The sequence below is a fragment of the Giraffa tippelskirchi genome, chromosome 7 (assembly GCF_054371585.1).
Source record: "Giraffa tippelskirchi isolate mGirTip1 chromosome 7, T2T-mGirTip1v1.2.pri, whole genome shotgun sequence".
Lineage (NCBI taxonomy): Eukaryota > Metazoa > Chordata > Mammalia > Artiodactyla > Giraffidae > Giraffa > Giraffa tippelskirchi.
This window is the reverse complement of record NC_137281.1, coordinates 105,979,033-105,991,402: the sequence shown is the minus strand read 5'-3', so window position 1 is coordinate 105,991,402 and position 12,370 is coordinate 105,979,033. Positions and strand designations below refer to the sequence as shown.

Below are 12,370 nucleotides of genomic sequence, written 5' to 3'. Positions count from 1 at the left end.
GAGGGGCAGCTAGGCTGAAGGGAGAGAAATGAAAGTTTGGCAGATTGAAACATCTGTCAGGTCTTCTGGAGCTTGCTGTATTGCATGGACGCTCTGGTCCTGCAGTCTGTTGTCACTAACAGTCACTTCATTTGGAAGGACTGGATGGCTGGAGTGGCTTTTCACATTCTCTGAGTCCTGACCACTCTCAGTCTTGAGTCTGACACACTGGCTGCCTGCCTGAGGCTGGGCAGGAGAGAAAGGCACCTTTCTGCCCAGCAGACTCCCTCCTTCTGGTAACCCTTACCCCGCCAGGACCCAACCTCGTGGGCTTGCACGTGGTGTGAATGTGTGTGAGCTCCCCTGGCCTGGACTGGGTCCTGGAGGCCCAGAGGCTTCACTGGGAGGTGTGCAGAGTTACCTCCCTCTCCCTCACAAGGCTGACCCTCACAAGGCCCCGATCGACCAGAGCGAGGGGCCCAGGACACACCCAGCATTCCCAAGGGGCGGACAAGTGTGGGGGCGGCATCCGGAGGGGCGGCAGGACTTCAGCGCTGCCATGACCGGTCCTTGTCTCTGTCCCGGGCAGGTGAGCGCTGCGGGCGATGGGATGGATGAGGCAGAGCAGGACCAGCATGAAGCCCGACTCAAGGAGCTGTTTGACAGTTTTGACACGACGGGCACCGGGTCCCTGGGACAGGAGGAACTCACCGACCTCTGCCACATGTTGAGCTTGGAGGAGGTGGCCCCCGTGCTGCAGGAGACGCTGCTTCAGAACAACCTTCTGGGCCGGGTAAGGCCCGCGAAGAGGCGGGCGGTGGGAAGTGGATGCGGTTTCTGTGCGGGCGCGGGGGGGTGGAGCAAACCGCAGGCGCTGCAACTTGTTTGTAACATTTTGACCTTGTGCGCTCTCAGCTGTTAACCTGATAAACAGCGGGGGTGGGGGTGGGGGACGTAAAGGGAGCGACACAGCAGTGCAGTTTGCTGCGGTGACCAGGGCCTGCTTTAATTTGTGCTCTGGAGTGAAAGTGTACACTGAGCATCTTAGATGAGAAGAGAAAAAGGTACCGAGGATGTTTTCCAACTCTTTGTGGCGCATTTTATGGACTCCACACTCATCAAGGGAGGGGGCTGAGATTTCCACTGAAGCGATGGAATGTACAGTGAGAAAACTGCCCTCCCAGGAAGAGCAGCTCATTGTTAGGACGTCTATAAACTATAAACATAAAGCTATTTCTTGTGAGGACTGTTTGTAGGATAAAGCATTAATTAAACCTTTCACCCAGGAAATAAGACAGGAGGGTAAATAAATACTGTGCAGATTCATTAAAAACCCAGCACGACTTGCTTCCAGCAGGGATGTGCGTGTGTGCTGATGTTAAGTTTTACCTATGAAAACAAATAGTCATGTTTTCCCTGTAGATCAAGTCACAGAGATGAGTAAGAGGTGAAAAGGGGTTCCTCTTGCTATTAGTGGGAAGGATGTCATGACCTGCTAGTGTCTTCAATTCTCATAATTAAAATTGAGAGCATCATTTGTTTGGCTTTGGGTTGAATCTTGCTATTGGTTTTTTGAATGGATGAGAAGGAAAAATGGGCAATACTTTTCGAGCTCTGTTGCTGCCGTTGCTGACACTTTGTAGATGTTTATTTTTGTCACATGGTATAAATTGAGGAAGCAACTGTGAAGCTCAGCTTTATTCTAGTGACCAAACTTCCTTTTCTGCATTTCATTTTCGCTGTCTCTTAACTGAAACTTTGGGCCGGTGACCTCAGACATAGGGCGGTGTATTGGCTCTCTGTGATGGGAAATAGGAGTGGTGAGCATCCTGAAGTTAATGTACAGGGGATGATGTTCTTAGGGGCTTGGCACCATGAAGGTGGCATTTAGCAGGGCTCTGCCACCATGAAGGTGGCATCTAACAGGACTCATACTTAAAGAAAGTATGAGATTTTTGCAAAAATGAAACCATTTTTGGTAACTTTGGGGGAGGATTAACTGCTTATAAATACATGTGATCCCTTAAAAAAAAAATGCAAAAATCTTGCTTTGAAAGCAACCAAAATGGGAGCTTTGAGAATTAAACCACTTGCTCCTCATCATATAAGGCACTCAACTGTTTTCTTGTTCTTTCTCCATCTCAGACACTATGGAAAGCCAACAGAATCTCATTTCCCACTGTGGTTCTTGGGGATCTGAGTCCTCTCGGTATCTGAGGGATAGTATCATGCTTATTAAAGCCAGAGAAGACAGAATATGACTTCAGGTTTCCTTGAGAGCCAGTGAAACACAGACTCTCTGCTGTAAACAGATTGCTCCTTGGCAGCAGATTGACAGCCCACTCTCCAGATGTTGTGCATCTTTGCCCTCATTTGGCAGACTAAAACAGTGGACCAGTTACTGATTGATTTGTTAACAACTTGACACTACCAACCCACTTTTAAATTTGCTCTTGGCCTGTGAATAATGAATACCTAAGTGGTCTATAGCGTGATATTTACTTATCCAGTGACAAAAGTTAAATAGATGTATGCATATTGATTTCATGGGGAAGGTCCCTGGTGGTTGTCTTGAGAGTAGAGTTGGCATGAATTAATGTACTACTGTTAAATTTGCATTTTTTATGAAACTGAATTATTCTCAGATGATCACATAAACTGCGCCATATGTGTTAAGATACTCTATATGGTCTACAATTTTAAATTGTAAGGAAAAAAATTCCTTAGACTTCACTGGAGAATTCTAAGTTCTACCACGATATATTAAATAGGGATCGTAAGTTGTAGAATTATAAAATTATAAATTGTTTCTAATGCCAGCATCTTCCCTCTCTTTAGATGGTATTTATAGGAAAATATGTCAGAGTTAGCAGTTTGGCTTAATAAAAAAGGAGAAAGAATAATAGCGTGACAAACCTAAGTATATTCATCTATTCATTAATTTGACAAATATGTATTACATGTGTCCCATATATCAGCATTCTAATGGCCTTTTGGTATGGGTGCAACTTATGTTTATTGTAAACTTTTCCATTAAATTGGCTTATGAGTACATTAATGTCCATCAGCTTCCTGCATGCTCGTGGTTTTAATTTTCTTTTATATCATAACAAATATAATTTCTTTTTTAAAGAACTGATGCATTCACTCCCTTTTTTTGGCTGCACTGCATGACTTACAGGATCTTAGTATCCCAATCAGGGACTGAACCCAAGCTCTTGACCGTGAAAGTGCCGAGTCCTACCCACTGAATCGCCAGAGAATTCCAAGTATAATTTTTAAACAAAACAAAATAAATAAATTTTACCTCCTTTGGAATTAGGCTGAATTAATCTTTTTTTCTTGAAAAAGAAATATGGTGAAAAGCATTTCCCCCCTCACCTAAGAATATGAATATTATCTGTTTATTTTTTATCTTATCCATCTTTTGTAACTTCTTGTTCTTTTTTTTTTTAAGCCTAATGTTTTTTTGACAGTTAATTAAGGAAACTAACTTAAATCAACTTGCCATTTTTATATATTTTATTAATTGGCCCTCAGATTGCCCTCTTTGCTCTTGCTTTATAACTTGAAGTCTTATTCCCCTGACCATGTTGGGTGGGCTTCACAGGTGGCACTTGTGGTAAAGAATCTGCCTGCCAATCCAGGAGACCCAAGAGACGTAGGTTCAATCCCTGGATTGGGAATATCCCCTGGAGGAGGAAATGGCAACCCACTCCAGTATTCTTGCCTGGAGATTCCCATGGACAGAGGAATCTGACAGTCTATGGTCTGCAAGGTCACAAAGAGTTGTACATGACTGAAGCAACTTAGTATGCACGCACTTGGTAGTTATCTTGTAAGTGTTTGAAATGCCCAGAGATTGTGGATCACTGATTTAAAGGAAAGAAGACATTGCTGATAGACGTTTCCCACTAGGTTATCAAAAGAGCTCTACTTGTATCTTTGTTATCAGGTAAGCACCTGTCAGGTGGGTCAGACCCCAAGACAAGGGATTCCTCAAGATACTGAGGAACTTATAGACTGATTAGGTAACATTCCTGGTAGGTGAATAGTACTGGGAGTAAGTGCTACAAAGATTTAAGAAAGAGAACCATATTAGCTCACTTATTAAACCAAGTTTTCATCTAAGCAGTTGATTCCAGTTGTAGGTGCTTCCGGTTTATTGTCTTTTAAATGAAGAGTTTCCACATTCCTCTGTACCTCCTTTATTAGAAATCAGAACATAAAGACAATAATTTACCTTGCTTTTGTTGAAGCCTTTAGTTAGTTCCAGTTTTAAAAATACATTTTCTTTTCCTTATGGAACATATTAACTTTGAGACAAAGCTGCCTCCTGAGTGTCCCTGATGTCCTCTTTAATATGAATCTGGATGATAAAGAATTAACATCTCACATCCTTGACACTCTCTAGAATCAGAACAAACCATGTGGTAGCAGAACTTACCCCTGGTTTCCAAAGAGTACCAAACATATGTGGACTTTGGTCATCAAAGCCACTTTGGAATTTTTGCATTAAAATTTGATAACTGTACAAATATATAATTCCACCCAGTTTTCCCACTTTTCATTTTCAAGTGCTTGGAGTTCTTTTATAAACATCATGTTTAATTTTATATGGTGATCTGCTGGTTTGTTTGTTTCCACTTCATTAAGCTTTGTAAGATTTCTTTCACTGGGGCAGCAGAGGATGAGATGGTTAGATAGCATCACCGACTCAACAGACATGAATCTGAGCAAACTCCAGGAGGGAGTGAAGGATGGAGGAGCTTGGCATGGGGAGCTTGACACTTTTTGTGTCACAAAAAGTCAGACACAACTTAGTGACTGAACAACAAGAACAATACACGTTTTAACCATTTGAAAAGTGGATCAGAAGTACAGCAGTACTTTCTGGTGGTGATAATTTGTACTTCTGAGGGATATTTTCTGGTTCTGTTTTGGTTTTGTGACTCTATGTAAACCATCACTCCATTCCTTTACAACCATGTCATCTGGGGTTGATTTGAACTCCTAAGGATCTATAATTCACATTTATAGACAAGAAGACCTGATTAAGAGATTACAAGACTTGCTACTTTTCTTTATTAATACTTTCTTATCAGCCTCACCACAAAATTGCCTCTGGTGTTGTGTACTGTGACCCAAGGCATTAGTCTGGCATAAAGTAAGAGCAAAGGGAAGGGCAGGCCTTCCAGAAGCCCATTGGAAAGACCTTCCATTCTCAACCAGAGGTAGGAGCAAGTGCTAAATAGCTGTTCTTTTCTGCCTACTCTATTTCAGTAATGGCTGTCAGTCTCACCAGAGAAATATGATGATATGATCAGGAATGGTCATTAGGTTTCTACAGTATTCCACTTATACTTTTATGAGTAGCTTCTTGTTTGGATGGAAGGGACTTAAAGTTCTTCAGTGTCCAGCACAGATTTTACACTTCAGTGTCCATCTGTATGACAGAGAAACCTAGAACCCAGAACTTGGAAAAAGGATGATGACTTGTCCAAGGTCAGGCAACTCATTTGAAGCAGTGCTGGGATGGGAACCCAGATTTTCCAGTCCTTGAGTTTGAATGCATCTCTCCTCAGACTCCACATATACAAATATGGATCTCATTCTCCATCCCCTGCAACTCGCCCTCACCCTTCACCTTCCAGCTCTCAACCCTCCACCTCCCACCCCTCACCCTCACACCCACCACATGGAGACCATATGCTATAGAAGCAGTCTTTGAATCAGACCTGAGTTCAGGTACTGATTCCTGCTGCTTTTTAGCCATGTATACCCATTATCTTAGGTACTTTGAGCCTCGGTTTCTTCATCTGTATAATGGAAAAAATAATATCCTCCTTATTAGATTGTGATGAAGTTGACTTAGATTGTATGTGTCAGAAGCTAATTTTGGAGCCAGGCAAGTAGGTAACTACTGTGTCCCATGTCTCTCTGGACACTCCCCTCCTCTATCCCTTACACACTGAGAGTAGGGTTTTGACATATGATGACTTCCCAGGAATGGTTTTCTGAGAAAGCTCATTCAACTGGAGAATGGAATAGCCAGCAACTCTCTTGAGTGGCGGTGGTTTGTATCTATTTCCATCTGTAGGTAGAACTTGAAACTGTCTTGGAGTACAACTTTATATGGTTGCTTTAGGTTTACAAACCCACCTTTTAAAATGGCCTTGGCCTCTCTCCACATTGTTTTCAGTAAATGACTTTTAAGGTGCAATAACCCAAATGCTGTATTTAGAAGAAAATATTTTGTAACTGAATCTTTCGTTACAAAACCAGGTCTCTTTGTTCTTCTGTGTCATTTCTCTTTGCATAATGCTGTCAATGGTTTTTTCCTCTACATCAACCTTCTGGTGAGTCTGTATTTCTATACCTATTTCAGCTAACACTTAATGTTTTGAAAGTCCTTTCTTTGATTTCTCCTTGTATTAATAGATGCAAACCTCCTAAGTGTGATGAGAGTTACTTAGGCCTTTGGTCTAATAAGTGCACTATGTTGAATGCTGGCTTAAGCCCTCTCATCTTGGGTCTGTTTGTAGTGCTGCCTGCTCACATGGGGAAACCGGTGTACATCTGATCTCCATGATTGCATGAGATGATTTATGCAACTTAAGTTCCTCATTCTGTTTCCTGTTGCAGGGTTTTGTGTGTGTGGTTTGAAATAGCATCTGTTTATTATGCCATGCTTAAATTCTTTTTTTCAGAGAGGCAAATTGTGTTTCTCAAAAAGCGTTCCTATGATATTTGGAGAGGAAGAAAGATGAAGTAAATTTCTATTAAGCATTGGTGACACATGACAGAAAATATCAGACTTGACTAGTCTTCCTGTTAATTTAGTTTGAATATCATGTGTGTTTTTAGTCAGTCATGTAATTTTTCCATTGCTGCAAACTGCCCTTTGAGGCATACAAGATATAGGAATGCTTGTAAAATGAATGGCAGCAATTATTATTCAAATGAGGGGGTACCTACCAAGGTACGCAAGGCTATCAAACCTGGTTACCATGTGAGATTTAATTACATCGAATATTTCTGAAGACTTCTAAATTTTAACAGAACACAATTGTAAAACTACCTGGGAGGATAAAAATGGTACTTAAAAATTACAGGGACTGAAAAAAAAAAAATTACAGGGACTGAACTGAGTGAGCCCTTAGATGCTCATTTCTTCACAATAGAGGGCGTTTATTCACATTTTTTTGGTTCTGAGTTTTGCCCTGAGGGGCTTTTCTGCCCCATCAGTAATTATGAGTACCGTTGAAAAATAGCAGTCACCTGCCTCTGTTAGCTGCTGCTGCTGCTAAGTCGCTTCAGTCGTGTCCGCCTCTGTGCGACCCCATAGACAGCAGCCCACCAGGCTCCTCTGTCCCTGGGATTCTCCGGGCAAGAATGCTGGAGTGGGTTGCCATTTCCTTCTCCATGCCTCTATTAGAGAACTCTCTTGAAAGATGTGGAATTTACTGCTGTTTAAGGCAGAGAGTCCAATGTCTCTGTCCTCACAAGAAGGAAAATAAAGATCAATTTAAGACTTACAGCTGCTCCAGTTGTTTTGATCAGCCTGCCAGGTATTTGTTTTATATCTGTAGGTTCTCTTTGTGGAGGAAGAAGAGGTTACTCAGACAGACAATGTTGGATTATGAAGAACCCCTGAGTTAATAATCATGTTTAGTCTTTTATAAACTTTTTTCCTTCTAAAATGTAGCTGATTTAATACATCCTAAGTGCATTTGGGAAACTTTTAAGCTCTGCCTGTGAATATCTTGGAGAAGTCAGATGTCAAAAAACTGTCCTTCTTTTCCCTGTTGGCCTACTAGGACAAGCTCTTTTATCAGAGCCCCCTACCAGCTTTTTTTTTTTTTTTTAAGAGCTGCTGATCATTTATTTATTTGTTTGTTTGTTTTAATTAGAGGATAATTGCTTTACAGTCTTGTGTTGGTTTCTGCCATACAGCAACATGAATCAGTCATGTTCAGATATGTATACCCCCGTCCTCTTGAGCCTCCCTCTACTCTTCCATCCCACACCTCTAGGTCATCACAGAGTGCCAGTCTGGGCTCCTAATGTTGTATAGCAGCTTCCCACTAGCTATTTTACACAGTATATATGTCAATGTTACTTTCTCAATTCACCCCAGCCTCTTTTCCCCCCAACTATGTCTATAAGTCTGTTCTGTATATCTGCGTTTCTATTCCTGCCCTGCAAATAGGTTCATCAGTACCATTTTTCTAGATTCTACATATATGTGTTAATATACAGTATTTGTTTTTCTCTTTCTGACTTACTTCATTCTGTATAACAGGCTCTAGGTTCATCCACCTCAGTTCAGCTTATTCACATTTGTTCCTTTTTATGGTTAAATAAAAAGGGAACATTTTTGCACTGTTGGTGGGGATGTAAATTGATAACAGCCATCATGGAGAACAGTCTGGAGATTCCTTAAAAAACTAGGAATAAAAATACTATATGACCCAGCAATCCCACCACTGGGCATATACCCTGAGAAAACCATAATTCAAGAAGACACATGTAGCCCAGTGTTCACTGCAGCACTGTTTGCGATAGCCAGGACATGGAAGTAACCTAGATGTCCATGGATAAAGAAGTCGTGAGATATATAGATAGATAGATAGATAGATATAGATATATAAATAAAAATCACACACATACAGTGGAATTATTTTTTCTTTCGTTTTTTTGGGGGTCTCAAAACGTTTGCCAGTTTCAGCCTTGTAGTTACTAATTGACTTTCTTCTCTTGTCCCTGCTCCCACCCTCTAGGGTCTGGACTGTAGCTGGTAAACCACTTGAGGGCAGAGGTTATGTATACTCTTGCTCTCGTGTCCTCTGAAGCCTCAGTGTCTGGCTTTACACAAGGTGACAGTGTATAAAATTGAGGATGTAACCTGGAGCGACAGAGAGATCTCCCTGAGAGGTCAGACCAGGAGTGAAGGGGGACTGGGATGGGCAGGGGGCTGGACTTTGATGAGTCCAGGCAGAAGGCCCGAGTTCTGGTACTCGGTCACTGCAAGACCAGCGGCCTTGGAAAAGGACATGCCTTCTCTGAGCCTCTCTCCTTTCAGTTTAGCGGAAGGATGCCTGCCTTGAGATAGGGCAATAAAATTCTTCTAATCCCAGGAACAAAAGACAGACATAGACCACAGAAGGGACTTATGGGACACTATCAAACAGACTAATAACACACTTATAGGGGCCTGTCTCTCCTGGATGTTGTGAGAGTCAGCTGGCTAAATGTCCAGGAGAGAATGAACCTACAATAATGCCCCCAGGACTTGCATTAATATAACTTTCTAGTAACTGAATCTCTTTCCCATTTAGCAGTGGGGGTTGGGAGAGTAAATTTGAGATACAGAGACCCCTGAGTTATCTGTGTGGCTAGTCCTCACTGGGTTGAACTACATTAGGACAAAATTCTGAAGGGCTCTTTCTAATGACTTCTATCAAAACTGCCACCTTGAGAAGACCCAGCGGAGCCCCACAGAGTCAGGTATAAAGGATGTGAAAGTCTCAAAGCAGGAACCATCCTTTTGAAACAGGAGCCTCCTTCTCTTCAACTCATTAACTAACTGTGGTAACGAGGGACTCCAGTTTCATTTGGTCATGCCTCCTGATTCCCTAAGAGAGAGTAGAATCATGGAGTTGGGGTCCCCAAACACAGCAGACCAGATCTGCTTTTCTGGTGCTGGGCAGCTGCACAGATCCTGGGGGAGGCAGGCTCCCGGATCTGCTCTCACCCCACCCTGCACTCGGCCGGCTGGTTCACTCACGGTCAGTCGCTTTGCTTGAAAACATGGCCATTTCTCTGTGAAAGTGGTGAAAAGAGTCACTCCATTACTGGTCCTATTGGTAGTGGCTACTACCACCTACTGACTACCTAGCAAGCTCTGGGAGTTGGTGATGGACAGGGAAGCCTGGTGTGCTGTAGTCCATGGGGTTGCAAAGAGTTGGACACGACTAAGTGACTGAACTGAACAGCACAAGACCCAGGAAGTTTGAGACACTTTATGTAACTCTCATTTTATCTCCCTAAAGCTGTTATGAGAGGGATGGTAGCATACATAACATAAAATACATGCAATGCTTTGGCAAAGTACCTGCCTGACTCCCTGTAACCGTTCCTGAGAATATGGAGGCTCTATCATCGGGGCCTAGGATAGGGCCTGGCACATAGCAGTGGCCCAATAAATATATGCTGAATGAATCATAAAAATTAGTTGTTCCATAGCCCCACTTTTCAAGAGAGGCAGACTAAAGCTTGGAGAGGTTTCGTAATTGAGCCGTTTCACAGAAGCAGGTGAGTGGCTGAGCCAGAGTCAGAACCTCCGACCAGCTGGCTCAGGCATATAGAGCCTTCGCTCCTCACCCTTCTCCTGCCCACCCTGAGAGGAAGGCATGATCCTGGTCGGAAGTAGTAGATGCCAGTGTGGTAGATGCCCTGAGTAGGAGGGGCTTGGGATGTGATGTTTGTGAACTGGCTGGTTGGGAAGATGGTCTTGCCCCTGGTTAACTGAAGCTGGATGCCACAGTGCCTGAAGCACATCTGACACTGGCAAAAGCTGGCCCTCTTTCCTCTCCCATGTATTTCTGTGATTGTCAGCTATGAAACCTAATGAGCACAGTTTATAATTCTATGATCTTTTAACCCTTCACTGGCTCCTTAGCAGATGCCCGCCCTTCCTTAATAGACTTCTGCTCTAGCTCCATAAATATGCTGATTTTTAGTCTGTGTGATCTAAAGGACTATGATTTAGAAAGCAATTTCAAGTAATCAAAATGAATGTGGTAGAGAAATCATATGCACTTTGGGGAGTGTGGTAAATTGCAAGCATATACAGTTTTATGACACATGAATCTCAGTGGATTCCTCTCCTTTGCATTGATTTGCATGAATAAGACATATGATTTGTTTCCTTTATTGTTTAGATAACTAATGAGGTTTGCTGCTTTTCCACATTTAATTCAGAAGTGGTTTTTATCTGTCACCTATATTTAAACTCCTAGGTAATGTTTTGTAATGATGTCCCAAAGAGACCCACAGCAGCACACATTATGAATTTATCAACTTTGTATTTACATATGGGCTTCTGTATAAATAGGTATCATGTTATTAAACCATAATTATGGTGAGAAGAAATACCATCTCTTGCTTCTGCCCCATGGTGAGATCATGTGAATTTAAGTTATAGAATAATATACTTGGCTATAAAGAAAACCATTTTACTCCTTTAGTATCCCAGTTCTGAGTTTGTTTGTTTTTTTTCAAGAATTGTACAAACCTCCCCCACTTTTTTCTTTTTAATAATGAAAGTTCCAAATGATAGTCCCCTTTGTGGACCACACCAAGAGCAGAGGGATTCTCCCTTATGTGCCAAGGAAACTGATAAGGATATTGGTGCAAAATTGTACTCGCAAAACATTAGATAAAGCTTCAATAACCACTTCTGAGTATTAACTTAAGTAAAACTCAGGTTCCGTCCTACTTCAGTCAAGGTAATTGTATTTTTAAGAATTCGGCAGAATGCTTCCCAAGGTTCTTTTATCCTTTGTGTATGCTATTGATTTCTACTTGTTTATAGAATTAGGGGCCTTGGGAGATAAATATCATCTACTTGCCTGAGGCAAGGCTGTATTTCAAGTCATCCTCCAAAGGTAGTTTATTCTCTTCTAGAATATCTTAAGAGATGAAAGCATTTTTGGCACATTGTTAAAAAGGGTCGTTTACTTGGAAAATTTTTTCTAGTGTCTAACCTAACATCTTTCTCTTCTGGTCTTGTTCAGAAAAATAAAAGGAACTGAGTTCAAAACCTATCTTCTTCTGAGTTTATAAAGAGGATTTTGCTGTGTAATTTTCCCCCTCAGGGTTGAACAAATGTTGATATTAGTGTTGGTGACTCTGGTGTGTAAAATGATCATCCCATTTTTGCTTTAGTGCTTTAGAGAAAAGAAGCGAGAACAAAAACAGGTTCTAGGACTCACTTTGAGGCTGTCAGCATGCTAACAAATGGTTCTGGAACCTTGTACATGGCTTTGCTTCCTTAAGGCTATGGAAAACATTTTTAATTTATTTTGAATTGTTTATTTTCAGGTGCATTTTGACCAGTTTAAAGAAGCATTAATACTTATCTTGTCTAGAACTCTATCAAATGAAGAGCACTTTGAAGAACCAGGTAAGGATGCTAACTTTTCTTCTCTTCCTTCTGCTTTAAAATTTGTCCAGGGGAGAATCTGGGGACTTTGAGGCATGTGTGTGAAGTACTTGCCTCCCCCAGATTGAGCGGTTATTTGGAGTGACTTGTCTTTTGATGTGGTCATAAAAGGCGTGCAGCTGTCACACACTAGGAAGAGCCTTCTCTACCACAGCAGCGAAT

The 12,370-nt window shown here is 41.8% G+C and overlaps 1 protein-coding gene across 7 annotated transcripts in view; it reads left to right on the top strand.

Moving 5' to 3' along the window:
• Positions 1-12,370, top strand: part of NIN (ninein) — a 103,364-nt gene that overhangs the window by 9,379 nt on the left and 81,615 nt on the right. For all 7 annotated transcript variants that reach the window (XM_081511318.1, XM_081511321.1, XM_081511319.1 and 4 more), the window contains exons 3-4: positions 569-772; positions 12,088-12,169. In XM_081511318.1, coding sequence (XP_081367444.1) covers positions 590-772; positions 12,088-12,169 — 265 coding nt within the window. In that variant the 5' untranslated portion in view covers positions 569-589. The remainder of the gene's footprint in view (positions 1-568; positions 773-12,087; positions 12,170-12,370) is intronic.